The sequence below is a fragment of the Myotis lucifugus genome, unplaced genomic scaffold (genome assembly GCF_000147115.1).
Source record: "Myotis lucifugus unplaced genomic scaffold, Myoluc2.0 scaffold_497, whole genome shotgun sequence".
NCBI classification, from domain to species: Eukaryota; Metazoa; Chordata; class Mammalia; order Chiroptera; family Vespertilionidae; genus Myotis; species Myotis lucifugus.
The window spans coordinates 481,315-500,651 of NW_005871545.1; the positions used below are offsets into that span (position 1 = coordinate 481,315).

The 19,337-nt window shown below is 46.4% G+C and overlaps 1 protein-coding gene across 5 annotated transcripts in view; it reads right to left on the bottom strand.

The window, feature by feature from the left end:
* SLC30A7 (solute carrier family 30 member 7) overlaps nt 1-19,337 on the bottom strand; it is a 33,653-nt gene continuing 14,316 nt past the window's right edge. For 2 of the 5 annotated variants that reach the window (XM_023744901.1, XM_006103634.3), the window contains 4 exons: nt 19,162-19,297; nt 11,578-11,668; nt 10,571-10,720; nt 1-5,583 (listed from right to left, as the gene is read on the bottom strand). In XM_023744901.1, coding sequence (XP_023600669.1) covers nt 5,536-5,583; nt 10,571-10,720; nt 11,578-11,668; nt 19,162-19,297 — 425 coding nt within the window. In that variant the 3' untranslated portion in view covers nt 1-5,535. Of the gene's footprint in view, nt 5,584-10,570; nt 10,721-11,106; nt 11,175-11,577; nt 11,669-11,721; nt 12,255-19,161; nt 19,298-19,337 lie in introns of those variants that run through there. The other 3 variants (XM_023744902.1, XR_002826471.1, XM_023744903.1) reach the window with 3 other exon arrangements.

The following is a 19,337-nucleotide window of genomic DNA, read 5'->3' on the forward strand; positions in this document are numbered from 1 at the left end:
AAGATTTTTAAACAAATTTTATTAGAAGTTTGATACAGTTGTTTATTCGTATTTAATACATCTGAGGTTAAACAAAACGTACACATGAATGTCTTCAGATAACAGAAAGCGAATCTACGTTACAGGCTCATAGTACTGAACTCACTTCCGCACGTGGAAACCAATTTACAACAGTCTTTGAAACTGACACTCCCGCCTCGCCTTGCACGCAAACGTTTGCTCAGAAATGTGTTCAGGCCACAGTCTTCACCAAAGGAACCAAACCCAAACTCCACCGTGGCCACCAGTCTAGAGGCCACCCAAGACAGGAGGTCAGGTGTTGTGGGGCACGGAGACGATACCAGGAAAGGATTTGGCAATGTTTCCATCACAGTATTTGACATAAAGGCCCATTCTGTTTACTGATCAAACTCAAACATGTTGGGGCATGATATCCCATGGGCAGAAATATCACTGAATTCGATGCTCTTAGAAGCAGTGGGCTAACTGGGCAACCGCTTGCCAGGGACACATCTAGTTCTAACAGGAATCTTCACTGAGCCTCATCAATGCAGGATGTGCGATGTATAAACAAAATTCAAATACTCAAGTTCAAAATAAGGCTTTGTTTCCACCAGTAGAAGGGAAGTCACCGGGGCAGCAGCCACGGGGAGGGCAGAAATGAGGAAATACAGGAAAGCTCTTCTAAGATTTATAATCCAGAAAGGAAAAAGAGAAACGGGGAAACTCCCAGGAGTATTTAAATCACTGCAGGTAGTGTTTATGGAGGCACCTCCAAGATCTCTCGGGAAGTTTTGGGGAGTACATCTGGGGTGAATGAAACAGATGACGTGTTCTACGTGTCCTTAAAGCAATAGGAACATGGCATCTCCCTTTCCATAACAAGGGAGACATGTGCTTTCTCACTTGGATACAAAATCCAGGTGGCCCCGGTTCCAGGCCCAGCTCTGCCCAGTTCCTGCCCAACATGCAGAATGGCCCACATCTCTGTGTGTCCGTGGTTTCTCTGTTATGAAGGGCCAGCTCACCAAGCTACTTAAAAAAGAAAGGGCCCAAGGGAATGTAAAGTCACTTATTTGTGCAAAAATGCCAAAGAGAAGCTGAGCTGAGCTGGGCTGTGCAATAAATAAACAGTATAGGACTGCTTCTGCCTGTCCCAACCCTGCCCATGGCACCCACTGTTACCTACAGTACCTACCAGCTAACCACAGCCCCTGCGCATGTGAGTGTAAATCCATGCCCAGTTCGGGGTCTAGGGATCTGGTTAAGCATAGATTACTACTGATCATGAAAGAGGGTTAGTCCTTTGAAAAGCTTACTTGGAACACGCTGGTACTTCTCAAAAAGCAACTTGCGAGTACGTTCATGTCTCTTAGCCATGAGCTCGCGTCTCTCGACGCCCACAGGCACTGACTGTCTTCAGGCCAGTCCCTTTAGCAGCTTGCTCAGTGAGTGTCAACACTTTCTACTTTTTTTAAAGTGCTTCAAAGTGCTTAAAGGAGTTCTGGCTGTTCTTTTTAGCCTGCAGTTGAAGTTCAGGGGCAAAGGCAGGAATTATGCACAGGAGAGGATGGGAGGATGCGTCACATGAAAGCCCACAGCCAGAGGCTGGCACAGGAACACTCTGCAAAGGTGGGAGCCCACCTTTCTGTGTCATTGCCGTTGGAATGTGGCTGAGGCTGCATCACTGAGGCTTCTCAGGTCGAAACAGTCTCCCATGAAAACTTTCAGTCCATGTTCCTGAAAGGCTAATTTCCTTTTTTGCCAGAGATCTTGTGACTTGGAAAATGATTGATTTTAGAGAGAAAGGGGGAAGAGAGAGAGAGACATCGATTCTTGTTGTTCCACTTATTTTTGCATTCATTGGTTGACTCCTGTATGTGCCCTGACCGGGGATCGAACCTGCAACCTTGGCGTGTCTGGGAAACGCTCTAATCAACTGAGCCATCCGCCAGGGCGAAATAATTTGTTTTGAAGATGGCGACAGAAAACAAGAACACCTTTCTCAAGGTAATGCTTTTATCAAGAATTGAGAGTAGCAGTTTAGCATTTGGGATTCAGGTAAGAGTTCAGGATTTTACCCTCCTGAATTACATCGATTTTGTTCTAGACAACATGTAAGGCCCAATGTGTGTGGCTCTGGGAACAGCGTGCGGCGATCCCTGGCTCTGCAGCGACCACGTGCTAGAGGAGCAAGCGGAAAGGCAGGACCTGAGGCTGAGAGGACGAGTTCCCAGAATGCACACCGAGCAGAAACGAAGCAATCCTTCCACTGGGTCAGCCTTGGCAAGTTAACAGAACCCACTCATGTTAGAAGCATCCAATACACAGATGTCATCAAAAAACATTTTTTAATCAGAAACTGGCTTCACAAAGAATAAAAAAGTAAAAATATTTAATTTTATCTTCCATAAAGGATACTACAGAAATACTATTCTAAACCTCATAATTAGGTATGAAAAGTAAGACGCTAAAACTCCATTTATAAAGTGCGTTCATTACCAAAAATGGAGGGCGAGGCCCTTTATTTACAAGGCTGTTTGTCCCACTGACAGAAAGGCAGCTACCCCGCAAGGATGCGGCACAGGGGGGTGGAAAGCTCTTGACCTGGAGTCAGAAGGCCCGGGTTCTATTGGCTCTGCCGCTACTCATCTCTGTGACCTAGAATGAAAGGCAGCTTTTGGGGGCTTGACATTCTCATCTGGAAAATGAGAGGTAGAACAGACTGCTTCGAAGGACAGGCGCCTTAGATGTCAGATTCTGTGTGAAGCAATGAAATACTTTTGCTTATGTTAACAATCTATAAAATGGGTTATAGTAGGAAAAACATCAGCAGACTCCAGCCAATGCATCTGGGGTCAATGATTGGCTGCTTTACAAAGTGCACAGAAGTCACAGTATTTTGGTTACTGGCATCAATGCCGAGGCCTGGAAGCGAGGGAACCCCAGTGCCTCAGGCCCCTGCTGAAGACGGTGGGGGGGACCGTGAGGATGGCCGTGGGGAACACGCAGCTACATTTACACGCGGCCCCTCCTACGCAGGGACTCGGCCAGGTAAGGGAGCTGCACAGAGTTGGGCAAGCCCTTCCTCTTGAGCAGTACAATCTAGACTTAACACAAAACTAGTGTGGATATTTCCGCTTGGGGAAGCTTACTTGGCAAGGTAAGCTTCCCCTGAGCTGTAGAAATTTGTCCTCCGAGAATATTTTGGTTTTTAAAATATTGGCAAAGTTGTACTAGATACTCAGAGATTCCCCCCAAAGGTTAGCCCAAGAGGGATATTCTGAGTGTATTTTATAACAACAATCAAGCAGTCTTTCTCAGTGAAATGGGCTACTTTAGCGATACATCTGGGCCAACAACACTGATGAGACAAAGCAGTTCCTAAGAGTGAGGAAAGGTTGCTTTTTCTCGCTGATTTCTTACGGCTGCACACACACGTTTAGAGGCATTTCATTCCAGCGTAACTGTTCGTGCCAACCTGACCACCTCTGGTGGCAGGCGCAAACTAGACTTTCCCGTCACTGGTACTCTCTATTCGCTGCCTCATCGAAGGGAAAGCCACCCTCGTGCCTGTGTGTTGAGGGTGTTGTTCGTGCTACTACTTGCACAAAACTTCACTAGGAACAGAGGGCTCAGCGAAAGGCAGAACTGGACCCTCAGAACGCACTCGTACCTTTTACAGGCCACTGCAGATATTCTCGCCAGATGGGAAATAGCAATACAATCACGCACAATTGGTTTCTAAGGGCGCACATCCCAAATCCCCGCCTTCGCCTGGCTGTCCTTCCTGGCATACACCTACCCCCGAGGCCAGCCAGGCTCCTCAGTGCCGCTCCTCACCCTGACGCGGGAGCAGCAGTGCCATTCTCAGGACGTGCCCTTGTATACCTCCCCTCCGACAGAGCATCAGTGGTTTCGGCTCGGCACAGTCAACCGCAGGGTTCTCAGCGCTGGCACCGCCTGGCAGTCTGCAGAAAGGGGACAGTCGGCAGCCCGTGGCCGCGGGCAGCTTAGAAAGGCAGGAAGGGCGCAGTCTAGTCCTCCTGACAGCGTCGTTCATAGGTCATGGGTCAGAGACAGGGAAAAGGACACGCTAGAACTTAGACAAAACCAACAGCAATGTCTGCCGCATCCGTGGGAAAGTGCTGCTTCTCAATCTACAGTCTAAACAGCCATTTCCATCCTGCAGTTTGCAACCTGCTAAGTCGCAAGGGAAGAAGCACCGTGACAAGGAAGTACGATGGGAACGCCAACCACATCAGCATCTCATTAGACGGAATGTGTAAGCAGCCTGGTCGAGCACCTGTCATCTCCAACTGCGATTCTGCTTTTCACACACAGGAACCTAGAAGTGAACTTATTTGTGAGTCCTGAGATGCTGTGTTAGGGGGCGTTCTGTTCCCACGTTTGCTTGTGTGTCCACAGTCCCAGCGTAGGAACATGCAGCTCTGGTTGTCTGTGTGAGGCCCGCACAAGCAAGCCCGGCATGTGACGTCATTGGAAGAATGGAGAAGCAAAATGACACGTCACCATCGCTGCTGTCTTCACTCCATTCATAAAATCCTGCTCCCTTCATTAACAAAACCCACAGAAAGCAGCAAGGACAGACATGGGAAAGTTTGTCACAGACACAGTAGCTGTTGTAGAAATCTGGAACCTGGCACATGTGTGGAGTAAGTCAAAACAACTCTCTAAAACAGATGCATTTGCAAAGTTTTGAAAACACAGTTCACAAAATAATTTAATGTAATTATTGAATCTGATTTAAAAAGCAAAAAAAAAAATCACCTTTTATTTTTTGATGAGATAAAGCAATGAACGGAAACTTTCCATATATCTAAACCTCTGCTGGAAGTTCACAGAAAGACAGACTGTACACACCACTAACTAGAGTCTTATTTTGTGCAGATTACAGAATATCCACTTAGAAAAACATACATGACCTTGGATGCTGGCAGACATTTTCTGAGGCGAAGGCACTTTGAAAACCCAATATGGTTTGGTTCATAAGTTTGCAAGGTACAAACAATTTTACAAACATGTGATTACACCGAAGAACGTCAGCGAGTGTGACATTACATATAAAACAGATTCCCGGCTCTCTTTTTTTTTTAAGAACACTGGTTTTGTGGGAATGAGAGCAGCAGTTTCCAGCGGCCTCAGTGGAGACGATCCAGACAACTGGAGGCCCACAATCTGAATTTCTTACTGGCCAAGAGGAGGGGTGGCGTGAGGACATTTGAAACAAAAAAAGAAAAAGGAGAAACAAACAAAAAGCAACACCCTGGGACAAAGCCAGAATCTCAGAAATCACAATGGTGCGGAGGGGAGAGCACAGGGCCGGACCCAAGTCCAGGGGAGGGTCCGCGCCCTGGTCCCCTAGCAGTGACCGCCCGCGTAGTGCTGACCGGGTGTTCTGGTCTACCTGGGGCTGGCGCTGTAGTGACGACCTGTCTTGGAAAGCTGGGTACAACGTTCGGGATTGTACAGTACCAGAAAAACGCGGTCCCCAAAGCAGCAGTTTTTCGCTCCTTACATGGCTGCGAAGTCGATCTGTACGTAAAGCTGTCTCACTCCGGCCTGAAAAGTTAAAAGAAAATCAGAAAGTCAAACGAACCAGTAACAAACTATATAGTTCAGAAAAGTCATTAAAAAAAAATCCCATTTTTTTGATAAAGGAAGTAATTCTTTTTCCACCTCTATTTTTCATCATAGAGAATAACAAGTATGTTCATAAATCACAAAAAAAGTCCCTATTTACCTCTACAAGAGAAAGCCATGCAACCAATGACAAGCGTGTCCATGAGTGTCGGGAAAATGAGGTCACCGTCTGCCAGGAATAAGGGGCCTCTCTAACGGAATGAAGAGCTGGGCGGCCCCAGGAGCTCCCCAGCACAGAAAACATCTTCGCTTTTTGCCTCATTAAGAAAAGAAACCCTTGCTCTGATCAAGTTGAAGCTCTTTGAAATACATTCAATAGCACCCTCTCCTGAAGAGGGTGGCAGAAAAAAAGACAGAACTTAACATCTGTATGATTTTGAGCTTAAGTTAAAACCAACTCACTTATTCTATTTTAAAAGTGTTGATAAAATACCAACCCTACTTAGCTCACAAAATTGTTATGTAGTCATCCAGTGTTTGACAAATATTTAATAAATCCTCGCTACGTGCCAGCTGCTATTATAAGGATCAAGTGTGACATGAGAAAGGATTTCATATGCTCTAATAGGCTATTAAGCCAAATTATTATGATTGATTCATTATATTTGATCTAATCAATCCATATGGCCCCTAAAATAACTATACTTGGGAACTCCCCTGTAAAATTCTAGTGTGTCTAACCTGAAGACAAAACTGGGGCCCAAGTAAACGGTTTAATTTCTTTTCCCTTTTAACAGAACCATGAATGAAAGCAAAATGGGGGAAATGGGTAGGCTCCTGTGTGTGTGCAGATAGAGCTAGGGTGATAAGCAATGAGGTAGCTCAAGGCTATGAGAGAGAAAGAAACGCAAAGAGGAAAGCAAAGGGCTGCTAAATGATCTTTGCATAATCGTGAGTTAATTACTCGCTGTCCCCTGAGGGGCTCAGCTCCCACAGAAGCTCAGTCTAACAGACGCCCCTCTGCTTCCTCCACTGCCCCCCACCTGTCCCGCTGGGGGCAGCCTCCGCTGGGCCAGCTTCCCATTCTCTTCTCCCAATTTCCTTTAAAGGAGAGAGAAAAGGGAATTTCCAAAGAATGCAAACTAGGGTTCCTGACTCACTCCAGACACCTGACAATCACCCAGCTGGTCAAAGCCATGCGGGTCCCCTCAGCAACCCCACCGCTGGGTTGACGCCCAGAGTTAGGCTGGCTGGGGACTGTCCTCACACAGTGGGGACCACAGAACAGTCCTGTCTTATATCCTGAGAATAACGCACAAATATAATGCCGCTCATAGGACACTTGTTTAAACTAGGAAGACAGCTAGTTTTTTAACACCTATGCGCCCGAGAAAATAAATGTAACCTGGTTCCACAGACTCAGAACATCCTCACCAAATGCCCATTGTTGTGGCGAGAAAACACACCGGAAGTAAGTGTGGAAACATAAACAGGAATGTGGCTACTGAGAACTGCTGGTTGGTTTGTATTCTCTATCAGTTCTCCAAAACTACCAAAACATTCCACTAAGTCAGCTCAGAATGAGTAAGCAGTGAATCTGATGAGGTCACAGGCCATGAGCTGTGGCTGGGGTCTGGGCTCCCTTCCCTATAAACTGGGGACAACAGTCTTGGGTGGACAGACGGGGCGGTCAGTAAAGGCCGAAGGTGCTATTACCATCCCACCAGGAGCGGCCAACGAACAAACGCCTCAACCTGTGGCCCCCCCAGCACAAGCCCAGGATCTGTGGCCTCGCCCCGTGGCTGTTCTCTCCCCTCCTCTGGAGGCCGGGTCCTGGTGGACCTCAGTACGTGATGAAGAAAGAAAGCGAGGGGCAGGGAAGGAAAGAGGCAGACTCGCAAGCAAAGTCAATTTATAACCGAGTCAACCCCCCACCAGCAGGTGGGAAAGAGCCGGCCGCCTGGGAAAGGGAGGCAGCTTCTCCCGCTGCCTGCGGCCTCCCTCGGAGACACATGGGGCAGCCGGTGAGACAGGAAGGGAGTGGGAGCAGGGCCTGGCGGAGGCGGAGGGGCTGAGGCCCCCAGCTGGCCTGTGAGGAGTCTCCGGGTTCCTTCCTGGGTATCAGCTGTGACTTCTATTTTGAGGCTAGAGAGTGGGGCACCAAGAGCTGAAGCAGGAAGCTGGGGCTCAGGGCTTAAAGGCACAACGGAAGCCGGCTGAGGAGAGAGGATGGGAGAAATGAGGAGGTTCTACGGGAGCAGATGGCGTGCGGCAGGGTCACCTTCTGTGCTTGGGCAACCGAGGAGGGCATGAGCCCCAAGCACATTCTAGATTTTTCTTCAAATGTTATTTCTCACAAAACAGAAGTGTATTTAAAAACTGACATGATTTTCATTCAGCCAGTTTAAAACTAGAAACATAAAATGTTAAATGGCCTTCCTAACCCAGTGTCCCACTGTCTCCTGTTCAAATAAACATAAAAAATAAGTTTTCTATCTCACCAATTCTCAAATGATAACTCATTTTTTTAAGAGTTCGTACAACGGGAGAAAGAAAGGACTTTTTCTATACCAGTAGGAAACCTTGTAGTTTAAAAACTGGATTACCACTTAATTAATACTCCCGAAGGAATCTGGGTACCGAAGAGGCTGCCAATTCTAGATCCGTGCCGAGCAGCCAGCGGCTTTAGCCATGGGAGACTAATGGGCTGAAAGGAGAGTGAAAAGGCCAGGCCTAATAGGCAGTTCTACAACTGTCAGAAAACATAGCTTCACAAACAAAATGGAAGGTCATACTTCTCAAATGTCTGATGTTATCAATCTTCTCAATTTCAAGTTGTCCTCAGAAATTTTAATAGCTTTTTAACCAAAAACGATGGCTTAAATTCTGATTTAAAAATCAGCTATAAGAAGACACCCACACGGGTCACAAAACCAGAGAGTAAACTGATCGCTGAGAAAACCCTCCTCTGGCCTCTGGAACTAAGGCCGCCAGCATTCCCCGTCTCTGCAAGACATGCACCTCAAGCGCTAGCAGGGTTATGAGTCTGATTCCCTCTGATAAGAAGACCTATGAACTGGTGTAATTTTAAATGTAAAAATAAGGTTAAAATTTTTTACATTTTATTCATGGAAGGAAACGTTACTGCAAACCCTGGATGAACTAAGAGCATGTGGACATGCATTGCCAGGGCATGAGCAGAAAGGACACATAGTGAATAAAGCGCTTCAATCCTGCACGTGTCAGAGCTGAACAGCGGTCACAAAAGCACCCGCAAATCTGCGGAGTGAGAGGCATTAGCGGGGCAACCCCGCTCCCCTCTGGGGAAACGTGTCGATCCGTCTGTACCGCGGGCCTCAGTCTCTCCAAGGAACGAAATGAAGTTGGCTTGCCCTTAGCTGACAAAAAGGCTTAAAGTATTTTCCAGAGCTTGACATGTTCAAAACCCAAATACAGTTTCCAAAACCAAAGCAGCAGCTGAGTAAACCTTCAGCTCCGGCCGTTTGAAAGGCCAGCGCTTGTGGGGTTCCCGGCAGAGCCTCTCCTCCGGTTACAGCCCCGCAGCTGCCCGCTCGGTTCTGGCCTGGAAACGCGCCTTCTCGAGGGCAAGTGTGACCAGGCCGAGTCCTGGAGAGGCCGACAGGGGCTCCACTCTGAGGGTGGAAGGGCACGCCCAGGGGAAACTGAGGCTACAGGAGAGAACAGTGATCTGGAAACAGCAGCGAGCTCAGACAACCTGCAGGTCTAGCCCGCTTCCCGTGGAAGTCACATGACGTAGCCTGTGTCATATGGCCACGTGACATAGCCCAGGCCAAATGGGAGTCACGTGCCGGAGACTTGTTAGTGTCTGTGCACCAAGAGGCCTGGTTCTTCGATCTGCAGCAAGCACGCGGCACTGCAGCGAGTCCCTGTCGCCTGTGGGCGACGATTCATTTAGTTCCAAAGGCACCAGGCCCACTTTTCTCTTCTGGAGAAGAGCGAGCGCTTGTCTCTGAGAAGGTCCTGAATCTAACTCAGCTGCGGGTTCTGTTTGCTGTCCATGCCTACAGATACGTCTCTCTCTTCCTCTCTACTCTAGAATCATGACATTGACACCTGGTAAGAACCCAGGCTGACCCCCTTGCTGACACACCGAGCTCAAAAGGTTCACCATCACTGCCCTTGCAGGAGTGCCCACCAGCGGGTCTGGCTGGCTGTGATGAGCTCCAGCTAACCCCGCTGGCATGAGGGCCGCGCTCCCAGGTCTCCAGCACAGACTTCTAGGGCAGGCTACACGTTTCCTCGGGAGCTCTATGTGTTAAGATAGCACTGGCAACCATGTTGGCATCTAGTTTCTCGCTAAGTATTTCCAGCGAACCAGACCAAGAAAAGACTTTGTGTGTTCTCGCTCTCCCTGAGGATGTTCTTGACATAAAGTCTTAATCTCCCAGGACATCCAGAATCACGGTGGTCGCCCTCACGCGGACTGTCGGTCACTGTGGCTCACGGCGGCACCAGCATTCACTGAAATAACCACGCTGCCACTGCACGGGCTGCTTCGTGTCCCAAACAGTGAGAAGAGAAACTCCACAGCATGTTAAGCTACTGAACGACACAGACCTGCCGTCAAATAAAAACGCTGGCATAGGCTGCTTTTAGCTGAAACCACGGACAAGGCGTTATTCTTATCCCAAATGCTATTTAGAATTCCTGGCTTCACACAGCATCTCGCACGTCTTAAAGGAGCATACAGCAAAAGGGAATCCACTTTTTCTTAAAGGAACACAAATCAGTATAATGATGAGGATTAACTAAAATAAGGATCTCCCAAATTTGATTCTGATTGAAAAAAAAATACATCTATGCTTATTTCATAGTGTAGCATATAAATATATATATATATTTAATGTTAAATAGTAAATATTTTCAAAACAGTAGATACAATAAATTCTAAGACCCTTAAAAGGAGCTAGTGAAAAAGTCATACCTGAGTAAAAATATTATGTGTTTGGCTTAAAATCCACCTGGTGTCAGCGTCAGGTGCTACTACTAACTTCAAGGTCCCGACGTACACGTCAGAACATAAGGTCCAGAAGTGCTGTTCTTGTAAACTGTAGACTCCTTGTAAGTGCTGCACCTGCAACAGAAAGGCCAGGATTAACACCCTCAGGTGCAGGGGCTCCTTCCACTGTGATTCCTACGCAGCATTTCAGTTTGCACGGATTCTCCCGCTAGCAAACAAGGGGGGTGTTTGAATCCATGAAAACCTGGGACTCATTGTGTGCCCGGCACCGTGATAGGCAGGTGTTTGGGAAACAGGAATGAACACATGCTAAAATCTGTTGGGCACGGCTGAGAGTGCCTGAAATAAATTTACATGTTCAAATACATCAGTCAGAGAACAAACAGGAACACAAGTGAGCTAAGAAACTAGGGAAACAACAACAAAGTAAACTCAAAGAAATAAGAAGGAAATAAAAGGCCGAAATCAATGACCCAGAGAGTCAAAAAGAGAGAACTCACAAGATGGAAAAACTAGTCGTTTGGAAAGGTCAGTGAACTGGAGCCAGTGTTTCTTTTTTTCTTTTAAACTGATTGGTTTGAGAGAGAGAGAGAGAGAGAGAGAGAGAAACACCAATGTGTTGTCCCATTATTGATGTGCTTGCTCGTTGGTTGATTCCTGTATGTGGCCTGACCAGGGATCGAACCCACAACCTTGGTGCCTGGGACGACACTCTTCCAGCCTAAAGCGTCTGATGCTCCCATTTCATCAGCTAAATCTAACCTCTCAGCTCGACCCAAACTGGGCCTGCCCTGTCCCCTGCCCCTCTCCACACTTCCCGCCACCTTCTCTTCACCAAGCCTCAGCACGTGGCCTTTCTCTTCCTCAAACACACTCGTTCCCCCCACACGACTTCTGCGTCACCATTTTTCAACCCTTAAAGGCCTAACATGTGGCAGCAGCACGGCCTGGGGCCAGCGGCCGAGACTCACCCGCTGGTAGCACTGCGGCAGGGCGCCCTCCAGCTTCGGCGGCGTCCGCTGCATCAGCACGCCCACCGACTCCCGCAGGAGAGGGATGACACTGGGGAGAAGGACGCAGGTGATTAAAGCCGCGTTCTGACAGCCTGTCCCCCCACCCCCCCCACCCCCCGGAGTGGGACGTGGTCAGGTTTATCAGAGAAATATGAGGAAGAGGAATCTAGCCTTTGTTCCAGGTGTTCATGTGATCAGTAAGCTATTATCTAAAGTAAAAGTAAAGCGCTAATTAATGTGTCAATGTCTTAGCCACAAAACTTGCACGACCGAACAAGTAGTGCATCTGAGATCTAAACCAGCAGTCAGCCCACTGTTATTTAAACAGACTTCAGTCTTCCAAGGCAACCCATGCGCTTTTATCAGATAGTCCACACATGCTCAGTAGTGCTGTTAAGGAAAATACAAAACACAGATACGGGCATCTAGTCCAGCTGTTACTATTTCTCCAACCCGATTATATGTGTCTTCTTTCATTATTTAAACCTGGGGAGGGGAACCTTTTTTGCTGCTCATGAACAGAGATGGCAACAGTGACGAGATGTCACTCCTAAGGCAGGTGAAAAGGCTCCGGCTTCCAACTCCTTCGTCCTCCTCGCCGGCTCTCAGGTGCTGGCTCCCAGCGGAGGATGCCCCTGGAGGGGACCGAGACCCTCAGTGCAGAAGCCCAACCCCACTCAATACTGCCAACCACCACGGAGTGACCTGGAGTGGGTTCTCCCCAGGTGGCCTGGCTGACTCCCAGGTCACGGCTTTGGGAGAGGCCCTGAGCCCGAGAGCCCGCGAGCCACGCCCGGGCTCCTGAACCAAGGCCAACCCGAGAGAGCGTGTTTCTGCGGCGCCTAGGCTTCTGTGTAGCGTGTTATGCGCCCACGGGTAACGGATACACGCGCTCTTTACAAAGCTGCCAGACCACCTACCCAAAGCCAGAGTCTGAGCCTCTCCCTTCCCCGGGAGAAACCTGTCCCAAGCTCCCGGCTGCCGGGGAAGCGCCAGCTCCTCCACGGGGCAGGTTTCTGGATCCGGCCTCTAGCTCCACCTCCTATCACCCCTGCCTCACAGCTTAAGCTCTGAACGTAAACCGACTTGTACTTCCCTTTCCGCTGGTTCTTCCTTTCATGCTTTGGCTCAGGCGTAACCTCTGCCTAACAGTGACGGCGAACCTTTTGAGCATTTTGAAAAACCCTAACTTAACTCTGGTGCCGTGTCACATATAGAAATTTTTTAATTTTTTGCAACCATAGTAAAACAAAGACTTATATTTTTGATATTTATTTTATATATTTAAATGCCATTTAACAAAGAAAAATCAACCAAAAAAATGAGTTCGCCTGTCACCTCTGACACACGTGTCACAGGTTCGCCATCACTGTTCTAGAATGTCCCTAAACGGCCCTCTAACCTGATTTCTATTCCTTCTTTAAAACCTCAAGTGTCACCCTTTTAGGGCATCTTTCCTGATCCCAAACTGTCCTCCCAACTGTAGGGAATGTCCTCTGCTCCTACGGAGGTTGGAGGGAAGCGGGCAGCTGGAAGTGGGGATGAGGGTTCCGCAGCCCCCCCACCCTCTAACCCGAGCGAGGTGGCTGCCCCATCCACTGCGCTGTCACCACAGGCGAGGACCCCCCGGTGGAGAAAAAGGCCAAGAAAAGCATGCAGTGACTGCAAGTAACCAGGTGACGCCTTCCTTCCCTCTCCATCCTCATTCTCAGCAAAAGGCTCCTGGCGGCTGCTCTCACCCTCACTGACAATCCCGTCTTCCTCCCTCCGCACTGTCCTTCTCAGAGAACGGCGCACCAACACAGCACCTAGAACCACTCGAGAAGAAATAAGCGGGGGTTCTCCCTATCCCGCTTAACTTCAGCTACTTGATAGCTGGTTCTCCAATCTGTACCCCAAGGATCTGCTGATGCCTGGAGATGTCGGTGGAGACCATGACCGTCACGATGTAAGGAATTACACGGGAGCGTGTCCTTTTAGTAAGGGTCTGTCGAGGTGTTGTGATTTTGCTGCCCGAGAACATCCAGAACAGTGGCCTGTTCAGACAGCATCTTAACGAAATGCTTACATGCCACAGCAGCGAGCAGGTCGCCAAAGCGCATGGACGCACTGGTCCTTCTTCTCCAATGAGAATGTTAGAGCCATGGAGGAATTTCAGCTGCAGGAGCTGTAACTAGGTCGCGAAGCCGCGGTGGGAGAAAAGGGAGCTTGCTACATCACATGGGGAAATGCCATTCAGAACCAAGGTCAATTTCTATAATAATTTCAAAGGCCATAACTATGTAAAAGAAACCTGTAGAAACTCTAACTTTGCCTTTAAAATTGTGTTTAGCTCAGGAGTTTGGGTCCATATTGTTCTGATTAACTATTGTGAAGGGGACTGGTAAAGCAGACTTGAGCATGAGTGTATCTAGCCATAATGAAAGGATAGATATGGGGAAAACGACAAGCGTAGCAAATTCCTGACTGAGCTCAGGCTCAGAGCTGCCCCAAACCCCAAAAGTAAGCATTTGGAAACAATTAGAGGTTCGCTTCTGGTTGACTACTCGATTCCAGCTTTAACAATGCAACGCCGCCTTCCTAGCTGACACAGAAAGGAATGAATCATTTGCTCTGAGTTTACCAGTAAAACAGGGTAATGACTTTATTCTTCAAAAGCTGAAGGCAAATCAAATTTATAATCATACGATCTTAAGTGTAAATTTAAATGTGACAGCGGAAATCCCAGCAGACTAAATAAGCACGGTAGTCATTATTCTCTGTGGCTAGTAATTTTGCGAATGAAATACATTCAGATCTTACTTCAAAAGCGGCTTTTGTGGAAGAGCCTCCCCTTCCAACAGGAGGGTCTCCGGCAGGAAACTTCTGAAGAACACCCGCCCGGTGATGATCATGTGTAACAATAGGAACTGAAACTGCTTAGACCTGAGAATAAATACCTAATAGTAACGACTGAAACATATTTCCTACTCCAGCTCCTTTATCTGGCTTCTGAGCCGAGTCCTGCACGTTATCAGTGGTTCTTATAATAGACACACACAGAGAGAAAGATAGTTGTACTTCTTAGAAGAACGCACACATGTGAAGGCCTGGTGTATGTCACATACCCCAAAATGTTTAGTGGATAAAAAAGCCAAAAAAAAAAACTGACCCAAAATTGTAATGTACCCTCCACTTAGCCGTGTGGTCCTGTGGCGGGCTGTGAGATGCTGTCACTTTTGCATAAATACAAGTATTCCATGGTAATAGACAATGACTATTAACCCAGAATTTCCTAAGCCTAACATAGAACAGATAACCCCAAACCACAAGGCCAGTGGCTTACCTTACAATTATACTAACTTTCCAGGCCAGTGGCTTACCAGTGCATCTCGAGAGGACCTACTGTATCAGTAATGGAAGAAGACGCCCTAAAATACCCTCAACTTGGAGCCACAGCCACGAAAAGGTCGCCTTTTCCTGAAACTTCTGGAACTCAGCTGTAACGTGTCACGCATCTGATCTTTAAACCGAAAGCATTAGTAAATAATGCCAAGTTGTAAACAATTAGCAGCGTCTTTGTTTAGACAACACCTAATAATTCCTAAAGTGCTTTCATACATTTTTCTAACTTGATCCTCACGGCGGCCTTAAGTGACCGTAAGGCATTGCTGGAATCACTGTCAGGTCTTCTTTTGTGACCTGACATGTAGCTATCGGGGGGAACACTCCGCGTGGGTGTGAGAATGCGTGCTCTGCTGTGGTTGGGTGGAGTGGTTTGTATCTGGCTGCGAGGCATGGGCCTCAGTGCTGTTCAAGTCTTCTCTTTCCTTGCTGACCTTCTATGTGACTGACTGACTGATTTCCTCCTCTGCCTCAGTCATTTTTTAAGTTCTATATCTGAGTTCACTGCTTCTTCCTTCTGCCTGGTCAAATCTGCTATTGCGTCCCTCCGGGGAAATCAATCCAGTTATTATCATCCTTCAGTTCCAGAATGTCTGCTCTCCCTCGGCTGATATTCTCATTTTGTTCATGTACCGTTTTTCTGCTTTTGTTTCGTGTCTGTGCTTTCTTTCCATCAACTGGGCACCCTTCTGATGGTAATTTTGAATTCTGTATCCGGCTATTGATATGTCTCCTTTTTGTAGGTTTGCTTCTGGAGACTGAATCGTTTCCTTTAAATGTGCCATAGTTGGCCGTTTCTTTGTATCTCTTATTTTTTTGTTAGGGTTTCAGTATCTGAAGAATCAGCCACAACTCCAGACTTTGTGGTCTGGCTTCTTACGGGAGGTCTGTCTCTCCGTAGCCTGGCGGGAGATCCTGAGATCTCTGTGTCCTGTCTGGCAGGTGCATGGTGACTCCTATTGGAAAGGTTGATGGCTTCTACTCAGGAGTTCTTGTCTGCAATACTAGGCCTTCTGCAGCGGCAGGAAATCAGTCCTAGGGTTCCACCTGGTGTCTGTCTGTGGTACTGCAAAGTCTAATGTATGGTTGGTGTCTGCACTTGCCAGTTTGGGCATCTCTCATGTTATTGGCTAATGATCACTAACACACTACTGCATGGGCTCTGTGCTTTCGAATGTTTCCAGGACTGCTTGCCAGGAACCTTACGTGACCTTAAGAAGATGTTGGAATCACTGTTAGGTCTTCTTTTGTGACCTGACATGTAGTCGATCGGGGAGAACACTCCATGTGCCAGCCTCGCTTCCCTAGGGCGCTTCATCTGAACCATCGAACACAAGGAATGACCTGAGTGACATATCTCAGTTCCCCCAAGAACAGTGCATGATCATACTTCCTAGAGGTGTAGGTGAGAAGCTAACAGTCACACACACATGGATGCTGTAACGTATTAGGGCAGTGGTCGCCAACCGCTGGTCTGTGGACCACTGGCAATCCGTGAGGTCCAAAAGGTTGGCGACCGCTGTATTAGGGCATTCCCAGAATGACGTTTGAGAAAGGATGTTAGATGAATCAGTACTTACAAATGTTCTCTCATGGTTTTATATATGATTAAAAAATACAATTACTAGGCGAAAATGTTCCCACTGTGGATACACATACAAGCACCAAGTTAAAATCCTGAGAAACTCTATCTTAGTTCCGAAAAGTACAGTTCTCAAATGATACCCACTTGAAAGGCAAACCACAAAGGAAGCTTTCAGACACCACCCAAAGCCATTTCTTAAAAAAAAAGTGTATCTCCACAATTTCTCATAAATGATATGGTAGCTTTTTACATGTTAAAAAAAATGCTTACGTTTACTTAATATCGGCTTCGAGTAATTACCTATTTGACCACAGAATCAACAAGATTTATCAAAACCAGTATCTGGTCCAAATCCTATCTTCATGAACATGGATGATCACCTATGATTTAGAATTTCAAATTCATAATTTGGTTTCACTAGTACACATGCTTTCCATCCCATACCTCTCTTATGACCATTATCTGTCATTTCTAAAGCCTATTGCCCTAGTTTGCCTCTAAAAGTTGAGCTATTTGTGTCTTCAATATGACAAGAAGGAAAAGATTGAAAAGTTTTGCACCTTTTCTTTGTATTAACAAATGATTACGGTTAAGAGGCACAAAGCAGCGTGAGATGGTACCTGGTGAGCTACAGAAAACTAATTTAAACCATTTCAGCAAGGCTTTGGAAATACCACCCAGTACCAGCTCATTTCTGCATCCTGTTTGTGTGTTTTTTCCCATCATGCATAGGTACCCCTTTTATTTAAGTAACTCAGAAATCAAGCCACAGATCTGGGCAAAGGGCATCGCTTTAAAGAGAAATTCAGTTACTACTGACTGTTCAAAGGTCTGCATCTAAGTCACGAATCTACTCTCCATTCCAATTCAGCTGCTGATGGGAAAAAGGAGCAAAGCCATTCTGAAGCCTCTTGCGAGAAGCGTCCATTTTCGGAAGATAACAACTGCACTCTCATTGTCATACTCAATCTGCTGCCTTTCCTGGGAAACGAAATTCATCACAGCACCACCCAGTCTTACCCAGAAACATCTATCACCATTTGCCCGCGCTAGGAAATGTGGGGAGAAGAACTGTCTTTTTCTAAGCAATCACTTTCGCTGCGCAAGTGAAAATGGGACATTGGGCAGGCCGCCTGGAAGGGAGACATCCATTTCCATGGCAGGCGCTCCACTGAGGAACATTTACATGCAGAGAATGTATAAAGTCCCATTAGTTCTTTTGCTCTTGATGAATCGCAAATATATATAAAAATTAAGGGTAAGGGAAAATGACTCCTTTATGCTCTATTTTGTTGTGGCTGTAAAGGGTTTTCATTTATTTCCTAAAATTGGCTTTGGCTAATCAGGCAAAGTCTTTAGACCAATTTGAAAAACATCTCAGAGTGATCTTGCAAATATTTCATTATCATGTGAACATTTACGTAAATTAAGTTTGCTTTCTTAACAGAAAAGTAGATAATTGGAATGTCTTTATTTTGCACTTTGAAGCTAAAGGTTTTTTATTGCCCTCCATTTAAAAAAATGATGTTTTTTTAAGGTCAAGTCAGAAATGTTGGTTTGCCTTGAAGACATTAAGGAAGAGCATAATTTTATAATTATACCTGGAGAGACCCACATAGCATTCAGGGTTGAATATATATATATACACACACACACATATATATACGTATATACACACACACACAAACACACACACTACAGTACTATACACAAGCTATATATCTATGTAAAGAGAAATATGTGCTTTACAATAATGAATCATTCTTGCCTGGCTGGCGTGGCTCAGTTAGTTCAGCGTCATCCCATGCACCAAGAGGTTGCCGGTTCAATTCCCAGTCAGGGCACATGCCCGGGTTGTGGGCTTGATTCCCAGTAGGGGGCGTGCAGAAGGCAGCCAACCAATGATTCTCTCTCATCACTGATATTTCTATCTATCCTCTCCCCTCCTCCCTCTCTAAAAATAAACATATTAAAAATAATAATAATGAACCATCCTTATCGTTGCTCTGTACATTGTTATCATTTATTGTCATTGAATTAAGACCTTGCTAGCTAACTAATCACCCCAAAACTCTATGGACTTAAAAAAACAGCTGTACTACCTCTCACCCGGAAGCTGCGTGTATGCTAATGCTGGCCAAGCTCAACAATCAGCACAGAAAGCAGAGATTCAATAAAGTAAAAAAAAAAAAAAAAAGCCTAAAAATGACTAAAGAAATACTGTTAACAGTGGAAATGTCACCTCCAGGTGTGTCCTCCCGACTGATTTTTCTTTATACTTCTCTTCCCTTTCCAAGTTTCCTATATTGACTATAAGTTTATAATCAGAAAAAGCTAAAAAAAAGTTTTCTTACTCAGAATATAATTTTACACATAATACAAAAAAAAAAAAAACAACCACCACAAAACAGAGGCTTAGCATAAAAGAGAAAAGCCGAAGTGACACCCACAACATTATCACACAGTTCTCCTGGCTGGTGAAATGAGAGGTGCTTTTTCCCTTACCCTTTTCTACACTTCGCCAAGTTTCTTTGTCAACGTAATGACTTCCAAAGCAACACACCGACACCTACCTCACGACGATGAGGATGGCTATGAGGATGGAGCAAATAGGGTCTGCAATCATCAGACCAAAGTTCTGCATCAGGATGGCGGACGCAATCACCCCGATGCTCCCCAGCGTGTCTGCTAGAATGTGCAGGAACACACCTACAAACAGATCGGGATCAAAACACAGCACTGCACACAA